The sequence below is a fragment of the Entelurus aequoreus genome, linkage group LG06 (assembly GCF_033978785.1).
Source record: "Entelurus aequoreus isolate RoL-2023_Sb linkage group LG06, RoL_Eaeq_v1.1, whole genome shotgun sequence".
Classification (NCBI taxonomy): Eukaryota; Metazoa; Chordata; class Actinopteri; order Syngnathiformes; family Syngnathidae; genus Entelurus; species Entelurus aequoreus.
In genome coordinates, this window is record NC_084736.1 from 17,627,179 (window position 1) to 17,647,510 (window position 20,332).

The window sequence follows — 20,332 nt, forward strand, 5'->3', positions numbered from 1 at the left end:
GATAAATATATACTTAATGAGATTGTGAGTTTTTCCCAGTGTATATAAAGAGTGTAAAAATAGGATTATGTATAATGTAAGGACTAAAAGTGTTAATATTAATGCTGAATACTAGGAGTGTGAATCTTGGGGATCCTAACGATTCGATCTGATTCCTGAGTTGACGATTCGATTTAAAATCGATTCTCAAATTCAACACGATTCAAACCGATTCTCGCAATGTTATAAAAGCTCCTTCTTGGTGCATGTCATTTTTTTCACAAAACTTGGTAAAAGATTTATCAAAAGTTTTTTCAGGCTGTATGTTGGAGTCAAATTTGGAGTCTCTGTACTCATTTTTGTACTGACGTATGCATTGATCTGATAACTGACTGTTAAGCCGTTAAAGGAAAAGCGTTTGAACGGTCAAAATAGATTGCATGTTTAATCTAAGTGTGTTCACGATTAATGCAATAATTGTTTGTGATTAGTCACATGAGTTAACTCGTTAATTTTGACAGCCCTAAAAAATACACAAATCACCAGATCCGATCAGATTCGGTCTAAACTTCTAAATTTTTTATTTTATTTTACACTGCTGACAAGTCTGGATCAGATCTGGATTAAACATGGTTTGATGATATCATTTGAAAAATTGCAAATGTTATTTGAATTGGTTTATAGTTAGGAGATTGGGTTAGAAAATGACTTCTCTTCTTAAAAAAGACTTTGGATTTTGGGTTTTCGAATGTTCTTAGAATGTAGAACCCAATTTCTAAACAACCATATCACTATCTTTACGTTACACATTACACTAAGGGCCTGATTTACTAAAGGTTTGCGTGTACTAAAACATGTGCAAACTTGATAACACATGCAGAGCTGATCTACTAAACGTGTGCAAAGTGCATTTGTTCAGTGAGCAGAATAAGGAGTGCAATCCACTTTGCGTCTCTGTCTTCATTGATATGCAAAATATATGCTGATCATTAAAACGCCCACAATACTGGGAGGAGAAGATGAAAATATATCATACAGCACGACGAGCACTCACCACCATTTTGCAAGCACTGTTTAGCGTTTTATTTAGCGCGTCTGAAAAGTACGTGCGAACTGACCCACACTCGGTGCTCGGGCTGCAAAGACAGACTATTGACAGAGAATCCTCTGTCATATGTGTGTGTGTCAAAATATTGGCATGGTGTGTCAGAAATAAAATATATTACGCATATGTTCTTTTCCGCAACATCCTTTTATAATTTTATAACTGCATGCTGGGTGACGTACTGGCCGAATAAAACAATTTTAATTGATGTTTTGGTGTCTGCTGGCGTTTTTTTAAATTTTTTTTTAATGCCATTCGTTTTTTTGTTTATAATATATATATATTGTTTAATATATCTCCTATATGAAAAAAACGTCTTGAAGTATGAATTTCTTTGCTTCTTGAGCACAGTAAGTTCAGCCTCTCTCCCGCGAGCGCACTTGAAAAAAAGTGTTTTCTATTGTAGATGCAATTTGGACTGTCTAAAATGCCCATAAAAAGTGGAAGATCTCTCCTGCATGTTTGAAAACCTAGCCACAGGTAGGAGCATGATAAAATTAATGTGCAGTAAATGATCCGTGGTGATGCCACGTATGTTACACGCAAGATCCTCATTTAATTAAGGCGGTCTGCACCACTTTACATGCAGTGTTAGTAATTCACACACACAACATGCCCACTAATAGTACACGCTATTTTATGTATTGCAAACGCTGTTAATGTGAATGTGAATGTTGTCTGTCTATCTGTGTTGGCCCTGTGATGAGGTGGCGACTTGTCCAGGGTGTACCCCGCCTTCCGCCCAAATGAAGCTGAGATAGGCTCCAGCACCCCCTGCGACCCCGAAAGGGACAAGTGGTAAAAAAAGGATGGATGGATGTTTAGCGCAGCACCTGTTGTTAGGAGCTTAGTAAATCAGGCCCTAAAAGTATTATCCCCGCTGTCTTGTGTCGGTTTGTGGACTCCAGTGGTTCAGAATCCACGGTGTACGGTCTCTAGTATATGGCGGTTTGGGGACCAGCAACTCTTCTTTCTGTGGCTCTTAAGCCCCCACCCACCCCCTGGCATTGTGTGCAGAGTGCAGGAATGAGCCCACTCAGCGAGGCCTAAAGCCGGGCGGCCGTCAGCCCACGTTCCCCTAACCCCAAACTGTCCACTCAGCTTGGATGTGTGCGTGATCGTGTGTGTGTCTGTGTGTCTGTGTGTGTGTGTGTGTGTGTGTGTATGTGTGTGTGTGTGTGTGTGGGTGTGTGTGTGTGTGTGTGTGTGTGTGTGTGTGTGTGTGTGTGTGTGTGTGCGTGATTGCTTCACTGACTGTATGATGTCATCACGAGCACTTGTCATCTCGTCTAAATTTAATGATATTGAAATTTGAAAGGAAAAGTGAGGCAATAAAAGCGTGCGTAATCCGTCTTGTTGTTCACTATGAAACCATTTTAGCATTGAAGCGCTTCTGATCGGGTGGAAAAAAGTGTTGTAAATTAAAAGAGAAAACTTGGGATAATAATGAATTGTTATAGCAGTTTTAGTCTGACTTGCATCTTCTTTTCTTCTGTTTGCAGGATGAGGAGAACGGCAATGGAAAGGGTGAGTTATCTTGCATCAAGCATTAATTAATAGTGTGTACAGGATGATGGACGAAGACACTATTGGAGGCATTACTTCCACTCTGCAGCATCCTTGCGCCCCCTACAGGACATATTGCAGAAGTGCATCTAAAATGTGTCAATTTTGACTCCCCTTGTTTGGACTCTCATGACTCAGAGAATACATTTACTGTATTTGATTATGCACCGAGCAGCCTGTACGCATATGTTTGCTCATCTGGTTTCATTGGCTTTTGTCACAGGGTTCCAGAAGGGAAGACTGGAGCCCATGGACACCATATTTGTGAAAAATGTGCGAGAGAAAGGTCCGGCACACCAGGCGGGCTTGTGCACAGGTGAGGAGAACATCCTGCTTCCCCATGTGCTTGGTAAATCAGCTGAGAGCGGGGATCTCGTGTTTGGTGATGCGATGAATACAAGTATGACAACTCTGCAGATGTGTCACACGGCGGGACAACTTGTCCTGTCGGGTCGAGCAGCCCGAGGAAGGCAGGAGGAGCTCTCTGACGAGGGAAATGAGTACTAGTGCGCGGCGACGGCACGCCAAGTGTCCCCTTTCAGAAAGTCGTATGTTATTAGCGTATGCAAACACGCTCTTTGTTTGCACTTCTGACTGCATGGAGCCATGTCAGCGCACACTGCACACAGCTGTTATCTAACCACTCATACTTGGTTCACAAGAGTCTCAGCTCTTCCGCATGTCCAAAACCTGATCCTTCTTTAAAAGTTTAAAAGTACTTTTTTCACATACCTTTATTTAATTTTTTTGATTATTAATATTGTTTTTTAAATGTATTTTTATACATTCATTTAATGCAAGGGTACTTAACCTTTTTAACCTCGGGGCCCAACTTTTCCACTACAGAGGGGCCCGGGGCCCACTCAAATATTAACACTGGAAGCTTTGACGTCGATGTTGCACAGATGAACCAACAGCAGCGAGCAGGCAGTGAGGGCGAAGTGAGATGCCACCGCAAAGTACCACAAATGATCGCAAAAGCCCATTTTTAGAAAGTCACTGATGTTGGACTTGTTCTCATTCCGCCACACCAAAGTCATCCAAGCATGCCTTTATGGGGACTGCTTTGTGCACGGGAAAAGTCCCTAGAGTGTCGGAAGCATACAATTGTCCAAAAAACATCTTGTTAAGATGAATTATTAAGAATCGGGGACAACTTAACACTGTAGTACAAATACATTTGTCAATCTTGTCACAATAATTCACTACTTATGTCATATTTTCAATGCACAGACTGTTTTTTCATTTACAGTACTACACCATAAGAAAATAACCGTAGATTTTACCCAGAAAAACAGTGGTACCGTTTTCCATTTACATTAATCGGCGTTAAAAACAACAACCGTAGATGTGAGTTAAAAAAAATAAAAAATTGTGATATTGTTTTTCCATTTACAGTAATACACTGTAGAAGCAACAACCATAGATGTTAGTGTAAAAAAATAATGGTACCGTTTCTCCATATACTCCAATAGAAATATAGCAAACATAATTTTACAGTTAAAAACAGTGGTACCATTTTCCCATTTACAGTCATACTCTGTAAAAACAATCACAGATTTTACCGTAAAAGAAGTGATACCATTTTTGCACAGAAATACACCTTAAAAACAACCACCATGGATTTTAGTGTAAAAAAAAAAAAAAGGTACTGTTTTTACATTTACAGTACAGTGTTTCCCACACATTCATTTATTTGTAGCGGCCCGCCACGAAAGAATTACGTCCGCCACAAATAAAAAAAATGAATAAATAAAACAAATTTTAAAAAAAATAAATGTATATATACATTGTGCACAGGTGAGGAGAACGTCAAATATATATATATATATATATATATATATATATATATATATATATATATATATATATATATATATATATATATATATATATATTTTTTTTTTTTTTTATTTATTTATTTTTTTTGTCCTCTCCGGCTTCTCAGGCAAATCATATAGTTGATGTAGATGCCCATATCGGCTGTTCAGATTTACTTTACAAAAGAGAAGTGTAGGATACTTCTCTTGTTGCCTTATTTGTATTTGACTTTATTCAATGTATTTATATTAGAAACACAACATGTGTATATAACAAAGGGTGCAAAGTCTGCAGGCAGTAGGAAACACATGGTTAAGTGTAGGGAGTAAAACTGATGGCAGTCTAAAGTTCAAGATTTTTGGAGCTCTTTGTTCAGTGGATCAGATGTTTGATGAAGCTCTGTGTCTATCTACCACCACTACTGTTTTCTGTTTATTTGTTACTGACTGTGGCAGGACACCTCTGCCTCTGTTTCACATTATGTTGCTGGTAAATAATATGGTTGTAGTAGTAGGCTAAAGTTAAATTATTTAGTATGCACTAATTAAAGGGGTAGAGCTTTATGAGACATTTTAGCTTTTATATTTTATAAGATATATTTTTTGTAAGAACCACAATTAATAAATATATTTCAGTGAATAACTTATTGTTCAAATCTGTATATAAATATGTACATAAAGTGTTGTAATTATATTGTAAAATGGATGGATGGATGTCCGTTTAAAACAAAACTGTTATTATTAATTAGTAAGTATACATTTTTTGAGCCTTTTTAGAGAAAATCATATCATTGTAGTAAATTATGCAAATTACTCGATGATGTCATGGTGCCCACGCCCCCACCGCCACAGGTATCTTGGCAGTTTATGGGAAACACTGCAGTAATACATGGGAAAAAACAACCGTGGATGTTAGAGTAAAAAAAAGGTACCATTTACCGAATACCATTAAAAAAATAAACGTACATTTTACCGTAAAAATAAATTTTTCCATTTACAGTAAAACACTGTAAACACAAGAACCATAGATTTTACCATTAGAAACAGTGGTAGCATGTTTTAATTTGCAGTAATACACCAAAAAAACGGTGGTACCATTTTTTCCATTTACCGTAATAAGCTGTAAAAATCATCGTCAATTTTATGAAAAATTCTGGCAACCGAGCTGCCTTTTTACAGTAAAATCTAAAGATTATTTTTTTACGGTGCTTAACATTTATTTATTTATTAAATGTATAGGCAAGTGTGTAATTACATCATGAGGCAAATCCCTTACATTTATATTCATGTATTATTCACAGTATGAAGGGCAGCCATGACTGCGATGTGGCCCTCAATGAAAATTTGTTTAACTCACCTGTTTGAAAGTATTAAAGATGATATTCAGAGGTCAACTTTACGTAGTGGTGAATAACCGTGTGTTCTTTGTCCACAAGGGGATCGTCTGGTGAAAGTGAACGGGGAGAGCGTACTGGGAAAAACGTACTCCCAGGTGATCGCCCTCATCCAAAACAGGTAAGACCTCCTTGTCTCTTAAAATCTGATGAAGCGTGTGAGCACTTTGAGCATGGATATGACACACACGGTTAACGCTTCTGAAGGGAGTTGTCTGAAGCTTTGTGTTCTACACAGTCATGGAGCAGAATTTGTTTTGATGTGCAATTAACTGCTTGGGAAGGTAGCGAAGCATCAACAGGGGAATTTTTTTTGCATATATAATTCTCTGCTTATAATCTTTAATATTTATTAAATAAGATTATTAGCTGATGCTGCAGCATGAAACTAGTTTGTGTGCACAACCCAAATGAGACTTGAACCCACAATTTCCAGCTAAATATGCATGGATAATTCAATGTTTACTAACGACTCCCTCTTCAAACAGTGAGTGTGTGCTGGAGCTTTCCATTATGCCAAAAGATGAAGACGTGCTTCAGTTGGTAAGTGTGAGTATGTCTTTTTTTTCAAACTTATCAACCATACATTACCCTTCCCAAAACACTCAATCCCCACTGTATTATTTAATGAGATCCAACACAGGAACTGTTTCAAGAACCTATTAATCTGTATAATCATCATCCATAAAAGTCCAATGTAGTGGCCGATGTTAGAGTATTCTGAAGAAAGCGTTTGCGGAGGTCTCATCTGAGTGTTCGGACAAGGCCTGCATAGTTCTACAGAAAATGTGAATCCAAATTTTATTGCTAAAAACGTATATTACCCTGGAACGATTGTTACACACTCAGTCCAATTATAATGATATCAAAACATTAATATCAATAAAACATTGCGCGCACTTAAAAGAAGCCATTAATGTTTCTCAATGCATTAATTCATTTGAATATACAGTATCTCCCAAAGGGGTCATATTATGAATTCCTTGTAGTCTAACTCACATGTATTGGTGGTTCTGTGGCCAAAATGTTGCATAGAATATGTTTTACAGATTGTCTTCAAGCCGCTTTCTGACCGTCTCTTCAGGATGCGACATTTTGTGGGCAGTCTATTTATGTGGCTCCACTTCAACAGCGTCTTCTCTCCATCAGGCATGTTGTAGTTGTTAGCGCTTTCATATGGAGTCTCCTGACAGATATAAGTTGGAACTATAAGCTACTTTGTAACAGAGGAGGATGCATGTGCATGTATGAGCCAGTCTGCCTCACAACAAGAGAATAGAATAAAAGAAGGAGCTTATTGACTACAGCTTCAGACATAAAATGGCGGACTTGCGCAAGTATATTTGAGGAAATCTCTACCGGATATGGAGATAGCCGCTGACATCACAATTGGTAAAAACGTCACAGGTTGTGAAAATTCCAAGCGGCTCGTTTGGAGGAAGTATGAAGGAAGGCAAGATTGTTTTGTAAACATCCCTGCCATGGTTTGATTTCACATTTTCAGGACTTATGCAGATCCCCAATTCACGAAAACAGGTGCCAATAGGCAAGCAAAGTTGTTTTTGCATAATAGGTAGCTCGAAAGCGTTATAAAATGAACAAGACCTCTGCACTGATAGAAAGCAATTATCGTGACAAAGGGACGCCGGAAGTTATGCTTTCAAAGTAAAAGATTTTTAAAAAAGAGTTTACGCATAGACATAAAGGATTCTTAACAGGTAGAGCAAAACTTATTTTTTGTGGCTCTAATTTATCCGTGGCAGGCTGCCACAAATAAATTAATGTGTGGAAATCGCTAACAATTAGAAATTGAATCCCACCTAACTTTGGATGGATACTTTAAAAAAAAAAAAAAAATGTGTGCAGTCTTAGTCGGGAAAATGACTCAGAATTCTCCTGCTCTGTGTTTGGATGACCAAACAAAAATTTTTATGTTCGCTCACCAGAACGCGCATTTTCGTCCGCCCCACCTGCCAAAACATGTCAGGTTGACTTCCCGCGCGCGCCTTGAAGCACGTCTCCAATGAGAGCCTAAACATGTCAAAAGTCAATGGTTGGAGTATTTCTACGTCTGCATCAACAACTGCATTCCTCGCGTGACATCACCGCTAGGGCGCCTCCCTCCACACTCCCACTGGGTGGAGTGAAGCAAAGGCGCGTGAGAGAGAGAGACGTCTAGAAGGAGAGGAGAAAATAACATCAAGAGAGCGAGCGCTGTAATAATAACAACAGTAGAAAAGATTGGACACATCCAACACAAAGTACATACAAGGAGGAAGATTTCAGTGAGGACACGTCTACTTGTTCCTCCTCGGGTGTTTCTGTTCTTAAGATTCCAAGAACGTCTTCGTTATGCTTTTTAAAAATAATTCCTAAGATTCCACCGCGGCAATGTAAGTAGTTGTTATAAGTGCCTGTTTGTGTTTTGCCTCGGCTTGCGTGTGTTTATGTTTGTGTTTGGAGCCCTGGAGACAGACCGAAATGAGAGCCCGTTCCCATTTTAAACTGTGTTTTGCAGCAAAAGGCGGATTTAATAGTTGTTGTCAAACTTGTTTACGGTGTGTAAAAAACACACACCTGTGGAAGCTGCTTCACCTGCCGTGCCCTCCTCTTCCAGGCCTACTCCCAGGATGCCTACCTGACCGGCAACGAGCCCTTTTTGGGGGGAGCTGAGAACCTCCCGCCACCGCCGCCCCTGTGCTATCCCTGCAGCAAGACCACGTCACCTGCAGGGGCACCGCCACCTGCTCCCATGGGCCAAAACCAGCTGGATAATTGGAGTCGCTGGCCCGGTTCCCCCAGTCCCTCGTCACCCCTGGACAACCGTTCTACTGTCTGCAGCCCTGCCAGTTGGCAGGACGGGCATTTGGGAGAGCTTGGCGGCATGGGGCACAGCAGCCCAGCCCACCGCACCGAGGAGATCCAGTATGGTATGACGGGCCAGCAGCCTCAGGGGCAAACCAGGGGACGCTCCTACTCGTCCTCCTCATCTTCAGGAGGCCCTTTATCAAGCCCCCTGCAGGTCCACTACCCCAACCACCATGCGGCCAGCTCCACGCAGGCCCATACTCGCAAGTCAAGCAGCTCGGCTTGGACCAGCCCACCGTTGCCCCACCTCAGTCACGGACACCCTGAACGCTGCCAACAGGCGCTGTCGGAGTGGTACTACAACCAAGTCCCCGAGCGCTCAGGGGGACGCAACATACAGACGCGCCAGCGCAGCTACTCCCAGGACCGACTCAACGATACCAGGAGGCAGCAGCGTCAGCAGCGAGTAGATGGCTGGCCTCACAGCGCCTCCCAGGACACTCTGCTGTTACTTCAGCAGTCGGGACCAGGGCCACATGGAGAGCCCTACTGGTCATATGGGGAGTGGGGTCCAGATAGGGGCCATCCTGCCTCGAACTACACTAGAACTCGCTCTGAAAATCTGCTGGGACAGTATGATCGTCACGGACGCTCGTTAGAGATGCTAGACCGAGCTGCAGCTGGACTGGTCTCGCCTCGGTGTGAGCGGTGGAACCAGCCGCCCAAGCCACCCCCTAGGACAGATCTCCACCAAAAGCATGGGGGTCAGTACCCTGCAAAACAAGCACCCCAGATGCCTCGACACTCACAGCCAAACTCCAAAAACCCCCAGCAGGCGCCCCCAAAGAACCGGCGACTTCCTTCAGGCCAGAGCATGGACGACCAGCCCGTTGGCTACCGCAGCTATAGCCCCTCATTCTATCGTAAGACGGGCCGCATCATGCAGCAAGCCCAATCTTTCAGAGACCCTTCGTACTCTGGCCCCCACCTCAACTGGAACACCAGCCCGCCAGAGGGTGCGCCAGCCACCTCACCCGCCCCCCTCCTCACCTCGCCTGAATCCCAGGACAGAGCATACAGGCCCACCAACCACGAGAGGGAGCGAGGGTCAACGGCGGAGGTGGTTGTGGCGCAGACCCAGGAAGTGGTAATGCGGCAGAAGCCTCCCAGCGGACGGCGAAACGCCCACGGTATGCGGCACCCCCACTACGCACTCCCGATGGATGGCCTGGAGCCCTCCTTGTTTTCTCCGGAGCCCCCAGACTCAGCACCCGCCTCCAGCTCCTCGGGAGAGACAGTGCCATTTAAGGCAAACGGCAGCCTTGTCCCGCTGTCCCTCGAGGATGACTCGCTGGCATCCATCCCCTTCATCGGTAAGCTTCCTGTCCCTATTTTATGTCCGCGTTATTTTGTGTTACTTTTTGATGTCCTTTCCCTCTTAAACCTCTTTTGTTTCCTTGGTTGTCTAGTATGGCTCACTGGGTGTCATAACATTATTTCCCAAGAGAATACAGGACCCTGGTTATAGTAAGTCTTTATTTTGGTCATCAGGCTAGCGTTGCCTTCATGTCCCTCTAAAGCAGGCCTGGGCAATTATTTTGACTCAGGGGCCAAATTTAGAGAAAAAAATGTTTCTGGGGGCCGGTATATCTATTTTTAGGAACACTAATACAAAACCTCACAATAATGTCTGATTGAATGCTAAAAACGTTATGACAGACCGCCTTAAGAAAAGGAATGGAATTTTAAATTTTTTTTACTGAATGAGACACCCAGAATGTACATGAAAATAAAGAATGTGGGATTTACAATATTAACTATGAACGATAAAACACTGAATATTGACAACATATGAACGTCACACCCACTCTCCGTCGACATATTTTACAATCAAGCGAAATGCAACAAAACAGCGAAATATGAACGCGAAGGGTACAGATAAACCCACCTACAATCTGATATATCTGATATATCACTAAACTTTAGAACTTTGTTGTGAAAATCTCCTTCCGCGTCTGTCCCTGACACCCGCATTTCAGGCTGACACTGTGGAAACGCTCCTCCACCCAAACTGCTTGGTGCCTGCTGTGACTTAGATTACAATAGTAACTAGAATATCATGCAAAAGCGCAGATTACAACCATTGAAATACTTTGTATAGTTCAAGACTTACGGTCATTTGAAAACATCACTGCACATCATAATGGCAGCTACAGTTTCCACCTTAAAGATCTAAAAAAAAATATTTGGGAATGTCCAGCGGGCCAGATTGAAAAGCTTAACGGGCCGCATGTAATTGATTTGCCCAGGTCTGCTCTAAAGCGACTAGTGGTGGTAGACGGCTCTGATACTCCGCAGGGCCCTGGGTTATGCCGGCTAGCTGCCCCAAGAGGGTCCATGCATTCCTCCACCATAATGCGTCTACATCCTTGTTGTAATTACAAAAACTTTGACGAGTCATATTTCATGTGTTCACCTCGCTGCTAGTTTGGAACCGTTATCTTACACCTACTTCTTGTCGTTAAGTCGCTTTATTATCTCATATTGCATACTTTTGATAAGAAAACAGCAAATATGCACTGCTGCGATTGCTGAATCGTTAATTGACCTTAGTCCACTGTTGTCTGAAATACTCGTTTCGTATATCTTGTATATTAATTGCACCCTTTTTTGGCTGGATGAAAAGGAATGATCGCAATGAAAACAGGCTGATTCCAGAGTTTGTTTGGCCTGCAAATTTTCAGGCTAGGGGGTTGGCAGCTGCTCCCAGGCAAGTCCAGACTTGTGTCTACGATTCTGAGAAAAATCTCAGACTACTGCGCAGGTATCACCTGACAGGCACCGTCGGCCTTTGCATCATAAACCTCACTTCCCGTCGGCAAGGAATCTGCTCAAGTCAGCTGACTTGCGGATGAGCTCCCCGCCTCCACACACACACTTGCACCCACCATTCAGGCCGATAAAGTGCAGAAAGTCAACCTGCAGGTATCGCTCGCTGTGCGTTGGAGCACATATTTGCTTCTTACATGAACACAGACGGCCGACGGCGACAGGCCCAGACACGTTTAATCACCTTAAACTGAAACAATTCCCCATTGACTTCTTTGTAAAAGTAGCAAGGCAAGAGTCCAAAAAAAAAAACGGTCATTGCTCCGACGCAACATAAGTATTTTATTGGTAAAACAAGAGAAGGCAGGCAGCAGAAGCGCTTTTGCACTCTGCACTTAGTTTGTCTCTCAACAGATCGAGGCTGCAAATTAGCGGGTGAGTTTTTTGGCGTTTCGTGCGGAAAATTGCCGCTCCCGCCTTCAATGCTGCTATTGTCTTTCATTGCAGAATGGATGGAGAGTGGTCTATCAGGGTAGTTTTTAGGGGTGTATCGGCAGCGTTAGGAAAACCGGAGTTAAATACTAACAGCGTTACTTTTACTACTAACGAGTAATCAAATGATTTAATTTTACGTACGTTACCAATGAGTTTGATGTTACGTATTGCGCTACTTTTGATGTGGTTGCATGTCAACAAGACAGCCTCACAAGCACAGCAAGTTTAATGCAGGAAATACATTTTTACTGATGAACACAACAACCAGCACCACACTAAAACAACATGTAGGCTAAGTGCACACATACTCAAATTCCTACTACTACGAGGGAATAATGAACAACAAATCAGATCAAAACTAAATTGTCCCTAGTGTGTGAATGTGAGTGTGAATGTTGTCTATCTATCTATTTTGGCCCTGTGATGAGGTGGCGACTTGTCCAGGGTGTACCCCGCCTTCCGCCCGAATGCAGCTGAGATAGGCTCCAGCAGCCCCCGCGACCCTGAACGGGACAAGCGGTAGAAAATGGATGGATGGATGGAAATCAGTGATTGTCATGACAAGCTTGCAATTGTCGTGATACCTTGTTTGTGTGCAGGGAGAAAAGGCAGCCATCAAAGCGCATTCAATCTTTTTATTAACTACCGCTAACACAATCCAGTGAAAAGATTGAACAGAGTGCCGCTGCCAAGCTAAGAAACACAGTTGAGCTAAAATGTTACTCTGAGTGTGCGCTGTTTTACGTCACTTATATACTGTGTATACAGTATATCTTTTTTTTAAATCGATTTTTTTTTTATGAATTAAGAATTGTTATAAATAAGAATCGCGATTCATTAAAAAAAAAAAGTTTTTTGACACCCTTATTAATTACATTTATTTAAGAATAATTCAGTGAGCAATTCAATTACTTTTGTGGTAAAGTAACGAGTAACTTTTCTCATTGTAATTGAGTTTTTTCTTGCCCTGATGTGGGATCTGAGACGAGGATGTCGTTGTGGCTTGTGCAGCCCTTTGAGACGCTTGTGATTAAGGGCTATATGAATAAACTTTGATTGATTGATTGATTGATTGATTGATTGATTGATTGATTGATTGACATACAATACTTAATAAATACAATACCAAAAAAAAGGAAAATCCAAAATGAATAAAAGCAACCGTTTCAATAATAATATTAATAATAACAATACTAGTTGTTTATTGTTTTTATTTTAAATATTTATTCTTAAAAAAGATTGCTCTAAATCAACTTTCGAAAATTATGAATCGATTTAGAATCAGAATAAATAAAAATCATGATTTGGATGTAAATACATTTTTTTGAGCACCCCTATTAATGACATAATCGCCGATTTTTACACATTGCTATGATGACGCAAAATGAAAGCACAAGAAATGTTTTGTACAATAAGGCGCTGCCTGTGATGTTTATAAGTACCGTAACTGGTCCAGCCTGGAGAGCTGAATCAAGGACCCTTTGCTTTATGCAGTACACAGTATTTAGTATAGTGTGGTACAATACTTATTGTCTAAAGATGTTGTACCCACCAAAACAACACATCCCTACTTTATTTTCAACCCGCTTCTATTGTGGCATGTAAGTATGGTAATGTTAGGGTTAGGATTACCCAAAGTCCCAAATCCACCTGTCTTTATGTCCGCTGGGAGACAACGTGGACCAGGCAAGCGTCTGTGTCCTAGCTGAGATGGATAGATGGATGGATGCGTGACTCAAAGCTTGCTTTCCTCCTAATGACAACCTTGGTTAAAGCCGCAGCTTGGCTATTTCTGGTGCCGCCCTCGTTAACAGCCGGGCCGTATCTGAAATGTTTTTCCGCTGTGCGTGTCGCGAGAATTGCATTGAGAACCGTGTGCGAAAAATGTGTATGCTGTAATGGCCCTATTCTCCCATTTGCGCTTAAGTGTTGTTTTTTACGCACTTGGGTAAGTTACGCACGTTTCTCTTATTCGGAGTGTCCTATCTAGCCTGCAGACACGCCTACCCGCGGAAGTTAAGCAAAGTGCTTAAGTCTGGAATGAAGGCGGGCTCATTACTAATGAGGTGTATTTTGCCGTGACACCTTTTTTTCTTGGTTGTCTAAAAATTGTGGAGAATTGAGTTTCACTAACACTTGGGAATGTCATTGGAATCTATTAAAAAGATAACTTGTCTATGCAGGCAGTCACATGATTGTGTGTCGCCATGGTGATGTAGCGCGTGTATGCAAGCTACAACAGCTTCTTCTACCTGGCTGAATGTGAATAATAATCTATATATCAGGGGTGTCCAAGCTTTTTCCTGCGAGGGCCAGATAAATAAAAATTGAAGGATGCGGCGGCCACTTTGATACATTTTGTACATTAAAGATACTAAAACCAATACAATGTAGGTTAATCAATATATGCTAAAGTACCTGAACATAACATCCAAATCTTAGTTTTGTGTTATCAGGAACGAAATTAAATTTAAAAAATTAAGCTTTTTCAAGCAAAAAATGGGTAAATGAACTAAAAATACCAATATGACAGTAGTATTGGCCACTAGACAAGACCAAAGCAATGAGACTGTTCAGAATCGTGGCCACTGATTGGCTCAGCCTCGGGTAGCAATACTAACGTTAGCATGCTAAAGTCTGCAGCCAATTTCGCATATACCTTGGTACTTGACACATGTTAACTGTTAGCATTGTAACTTTTCGAGCCAATTTTACTTCGAACACTTCAGAGTCATATAACTTGGTATTTGACATATACTAACTGTTAGCATGCTAACGATAGCTTGCTAATTTTACATGTGTACGCTTCATAGTCATGACTTGGTACTTGACACATTGTAACTGTTAGCATGCCATCATTTGCATTTAGGTACGGCTTGCGCATTTCAGCGGCTTGCACATTTCAGCATGCACACGCTATTTCTCCCAAAATTGCATATTCTGGGGTTTTTGGTGTAATGTTCTTATCCGGGATGTTTTTGTTTTGTCTTTATAAAGGGTCGCGAGCCAATAAAAACAAGCAGCGGGCCGCAAATGGCCCTTAAGCCGTAATTTGGACACCCCTGCTGTCGCTAAAACTTTGTTTACATGTTATTATAACCACCCTGATGTTACCAGTGATGTTAAGAGTTCTGTTTAGCACAAATGTTTGTGAAGCCGTGATGCATCAGAGGGCCTTAGTAGGCAGCTGTGTGTGTGTGTGTGTGTGTGTGTGTGTGTGTGTGTGTGTGTGTGTGTGTGTGTGTGTGTGTGTGTGTGTGTGTGTGTGTGTGTGTGTGTGTGTGTGTGTGTGTGTGTGTGTGTGTGTGTGTGTGTGCAGCGTGACAGTTTGATACTAACTGTCAAAGAAATGTATGTAATCAATTGATAGACACTACATTATATCTGTATTTTCTATGAAATAGTCACATAGTTCAATGATCACTGTCCAGATGAAGTTGTAATATTGAACGTCGGTCAGTACCAGGATATGGAAACACTGCCAATATACACTTCCGATGTGGTCGCACTTACAAGACAAATTTGGTGTTTAGATTTTATTTTAACTCAGCGTTGCATTGTGGTGCTTTTTTGTAGGAGTCTCAATTGAACCAATCAGTATAGATTTTATGGTTTTCAGGAAGTTTATTTTATTATGTGTGATTTACATTGCATCCACTATTTACTTACTGTAATGAGACGCTAACTTTACCAGCCTGGGGAACCTCACTCTATTCCTTTTCCACTAGTTCATGCTGTGTGTACAATATTGCAATATTTACCATGAATGTGCTTTTCAAGAAAGTCTTGTTCGTGTCCTAAGCAAGGCAAGGCAATACTATGAATACTATTTTTTTATTTTTATGAAAGCCTAAAGAAAACTGGTTGGGTCTGAATTAATGGAACCCTCTGCTGGTAGCTACCAAGTAGTAAAACATACATTGGAACTGCATTATGCAGCCCTAAAAGACATTAGGGTGATCAAATATCAGGTCATTGACAACATGGAATACTGGGATGACTGAGCTTGCACAAGCCTCACGCTCCAGCATGGTTGCATGTTGCATTCAATGACGCAGCAAAGAAGACGTTCAACTGGGTTCTCGACATTCAAAAACAATAAATGAATAAAACCCCTTCCTCTTACCTCCTCTTACACATTTGCTCCTCTCCCTGCTAACACCTAACTCGTCTTCCTCCTCCTCTCCTCTCTTTCCTGGGCCTCCTGCGCTTCCGTCTTCAATCCCTCCCCAAACTCCCAACAGATGAGCCCACCAGCCCCGGTGCTGACTTGCGCGCCCGCCACGTGCCGGCGTCCTCCGTGGTCTCCAGTGGCATGAGTTCGGCGCCCGCCGCGGTCTCCAGCCCCGCTTCCCCCACCTTCACCTTCCCCGCCACTAGGCTCTTCTCACATGACTGCAGTGAGTTTGCACCCTACCCCGTCTTTCCTCCTCCCCGCCGCCCACCTTCTTCTCCACCTGCTGCATGCTGCAATGAAAAGCACCTGAACGAAGCATGTGGGATATTTAAAGAACCTCTGCAGGAAGTTATAAGGATCATTGCGCCGAATCGGGACCATTTGCTTGTAGAAAACTATAATTTCTGTCTTTTTTCAGCTCTTAATCTGATAAAACTAATCAAAATGCATGTGTATCAGTTCATCTCAGACAATTTTTTTTTTTTGGACAAGGCTGAGTTTTTAAAATAGAATTAGCGAATACATGAAATGCTAATAGTATGTGGACACTAAGCACATTGCAGTGATTGACTAAAAATATATATTAAAAAACAAGTAACATTAAAGGAATGATTTAGATAAGACGACTGTGCTGTGGGACCAGTGTTGGCCAGTGTTAGGACAGGAGCGCCCCCTAAAGGGCCGCATAAAAATATCTGTTTCTCAACTGTGGTCAGTATGGGTCGCAGTGATACTCAGTTGTAATACACTTTTCCACCACTTGTGGCAGTAATGACAATATACAAGTAAAGTCATAGTTTCTTAAGCACAAAAATTATGAAGATGTATTTCCATTTGACTTAAATTTTATTGACAGTTTATTTAAGAAACATATATATTATTATAATTAATTTAGTTCAAACTTATTTATTTTAACACTGCGTAATTTAATGTAAATTATTTTTTTTAGCATTTTCATGAGTCCCTTCTTATGCAGTATATTTGATTAGTATTAGCAGCCTTTTAAGACACTTGTGATTAAGTGCTATACAAATATAACTTTGTTTTACTTTGATTGATTTATTTTTGTAATCAGCCTGACTCAAGCCTTGATAATAATATTCGTGGTTAACATTCATAACATTTCATATCATTTGGCAAGTTGTAAACTAAGTAGGTTAGATTTAATTATTGGATACGATTCAAATCAAAAGTAAGATTACTAATTCAGTGGTAATATTTGAGTTAGGCCCAGGCCCGTCTGTAGTGGAAAAGTTGGCCCCTGAGGTCAAAAATGTTAAGAACCCCTTAGTTAATATACTTTGGTCTTCCCATGTCCTGCAGAGCATCTGAATGATGCCACTTCCTGTGGACCATGTGACTTGTGAAATATTATACATTTTTCACTGTGGGTAACATGACTCAGTGAAAACCCAGGGACTTGACTTAAGTGTGAAATTTAACTACCGGTAAATTGTTGTTGTGATTGTTAAAAATACACTTAAAAGTATAGTTGGTACAAGCAAAGACACAAATATATACAAAGTACAACATTTCGGAAGGAATCTCATTATTAAAACATTTGTTTTTATTTATTTAAGGAATCAAGATCAGACAATTAATGTTATTTTTCCAGTGTTGAAGGTGGTTTAAATTAATATTTTAAAATGTATTTAATAAATAAGCAATCAGATGCATGATCAGGACACTTTGCTTGATAAAAGAAAATGTGTTAATTTTATCCTGTATATTTACATTTTATTTCTTAGGGACAAACATGTCCCTGATTTTGAAGTGGCCCCTAATCCGCTTTACACCACATCAAAGACTTTCGCCATTGAGCCCAAAATTTAGTGGAATTAGTAAAATGTTCTCTTGTGTGACTAAGCCTTACATAGTACTGATTGTTTCCTGCTTGTTGTAGAAAAGATAAGTGCTCAATTTGGACGGACGCTGTGAGGTTATTATTCCTTTGAGAAGCTTTTTTCCCCCAGGTGTTAGTCAGCATCTTGTAACAGTGAGCCACACTCGAGTGGTTTAATATTGATTGACAGTTGGTCTTTTTCGTTATTTATTTTGGATGGGGTTTGCATTAGAATTGTACCCAAGGTTTGTTTCTAATATTTAAACAATTAAGATAAGCACAATATTAGAAACAGCCCCCAGTATGAGGTTCAACCACAATAATACATGGATATTTCACTATGAATACTGTTGACTAGTTCCTGCAAAACATTTTTTGTTGTTGGAATAGTTCATTTTCTTAGCACAGAGGCAGTTTAGTGGTTTTGCAAGAGTTTTTTTTTTTTTTTCAAACTGTGCATGAAGGCGGACACGACCCCTCAGCTCATCTCCTCACCTCACCACCACCCCCAAATTTCCTCCACCAACTCCCTAAAGCTTCGTCGCTCACTCGCCCGCCCTCCCTCCATCAATCCAACACCGACGTGATTGGCATCATCGCATCAACATTCTTTCTCTCTCTTTCTCTTCCATCCTTTCTTTTCCTTCTTCCCCCCCCCCCCCCCCCCACCCAACATCTCCACTCATTCATCCTGTCGCTGAGCAGGCGCTATTAAATCCGGTCGCCGTTCCTCCTATCTTCTAGCCATCACCTCCGAGCGATCCAAGTCCTGCGACGAGGGGCTCAACACCTTCCGGGAGGAGGGACGCGTCTTCTCGTGAGTACAAAGCTGTCTCTGATTGGTCCAAAGCGTGGTCAGATGTAGAGAATGCTAACCTGACATCTTGTTTTGTCCACAGGAGGCTACCAAAGAGAGTCAAGAGCTTCTTCACAGATGGGGTGAGTTAGAATAATGAATATTAAATACAGTTACCAAAACAAAACAAAATGTATTATGCCAGGATAAAGTTTGTTTTTACATGGTTTTGTTGGTTTATATATTTAACAAACACTTCATTATGTACAAAAAAAAATTTTCCTGAATTTTCACAGGCTGCAAATTATTATTATTATTGTTCGTAATAGTGGTTGTTAGATATCGAGCCGATATTGCTATACGATATCGGTCCAGTCCCAGTATGAGACTATATGGGCTTTTTGCATTTAAAATGTCTGATATAAGTGTTTCGATACAAGCAGTCCTGCAAAGTATTTACTTGTGCAAATCTGGACAGCCAGTTAACATCTAAATGTCCTCCAATAAGCACACAATTTTGGTCTTTTCTTCTATTTTAGTCCACTCATTTACCGAAGGTAAACAAGCTAGGCTATTAGGAGCTAGCAGCTACACAACACCTAAGCACCCAATAGCACACAAGCTAGACACGTAATAAGTGAAATAATATTGAAGTCTAATACAACACATTTGTAAATGTAAACAGGTATGAAATAATTATAGTTACATATTACTCACACATACAACGTTTCCAAGGCAGAGGCGTATTAGAAAGTCCCCAGTAACAAAGGTGTCCGCATCATTCAACTTACTGCGTCATGAGCTAGACTTCATGAATATGTGTGGCCACGAGCTGCGGCCAAATAAAAAATAAAAAATCACTCCTCTTCAACCTAAAGACAGCATAATTCCATTCAAAATGGTTAATAATAACTAGATTAGTGCTTTTTATACTTACCATTGTTCTATGTTTGATTCATTTAGTTTGACCAAGCCTTTTCTAATATTCCACACTACAAAATAATACAAGTATGTACGATTCTTCCTGATATTGTATCTGACCAATATCAGTATCGGCCAATACTCCAATATCGGCATCGTATCGGAAGTGAAACAGTTACATGGCGACACACCTAGTTAGAATGGAGGTAACTGTTTTATTGTTATTGCCATTCTTGTTATACTTTAACTGTGTTTATTTTTGTTTATTTTTTAGTTATAGTTTGCAGATGTACAGATATGCACTGTGTCATATCAAATCCTGTGTGTAATTCAGATGTACCTCGGGTTTGGTTCTCTCCAAAGGGTCGGATAAAACCATCCATCCATCCATCCATCCATTTTTTACCAACACAGATAGACAGACAAGAAATAGCATGAACCAGAAATTGTTTTCTCATAAAAATGAATGTAAATCCAATAAACTGTTTCAGACACACAAAAATCTGAACACAAAACACATTTTATTGAAAATACAGTATAGATAAATGAACATTTAAGAAATTGAGCAAGTGTTCCCTCTGCTGGTCATTCTTTGAACT

The 20,332-nt window shown here is 40.8% G+C and overlaps 1 protein-coding gene across 7 annotated transcripts in view; it reads left to right on the forward strand.

Moving 5' to 3' along the window:
- The window catches only part of arhgap23a (Rho GTPase activating protein 23a), a 139,513-nt gene that overhangs the window by 95,306 nt on the left and 23,875 nt on the right, over positions 1–20,332 (forward strand). For 3 of the 7 annotated variants that reach the window (XM_062050132.1, XM_062050130.1, XM_062050125.1), the window contains exons 3-10: positions 2,587–2,611; positions 2,874–2,966; positions 5,907–5,985; positions 6,353–6,413; positions 8,482–10,045; positions 16,241–16,396; positions 18,722–18,833; positions 18,916–18,955. In XM_062050132.1, coding sequence (XP_061906116.1) covers positions 2,587–2,611; positions 2,874–2,966; positions 5,907–5,985; positions 6,353–6,413; positions 8,482–10,045; positions 16,241–16,396; positions 18,722–18,833; positions 18,916–18,955 — 2,130 coding nt within the window. The remainder of the gene's footprint in view (positions 1–2,586; positions 2,612–2,873; positions 2,967–5,906; positions 5,986–6,352; positions 6,414–8,481; positions 10,046–16,240; positions 16,397–18,721; positions 18,834–18,915; positions 18,956–20,332) is intronic. The other 4 variants (XM_062050128.1, XM_062050127.1, XM_062050129.1 and 1 more) reach the window with 4 other exon arrangements.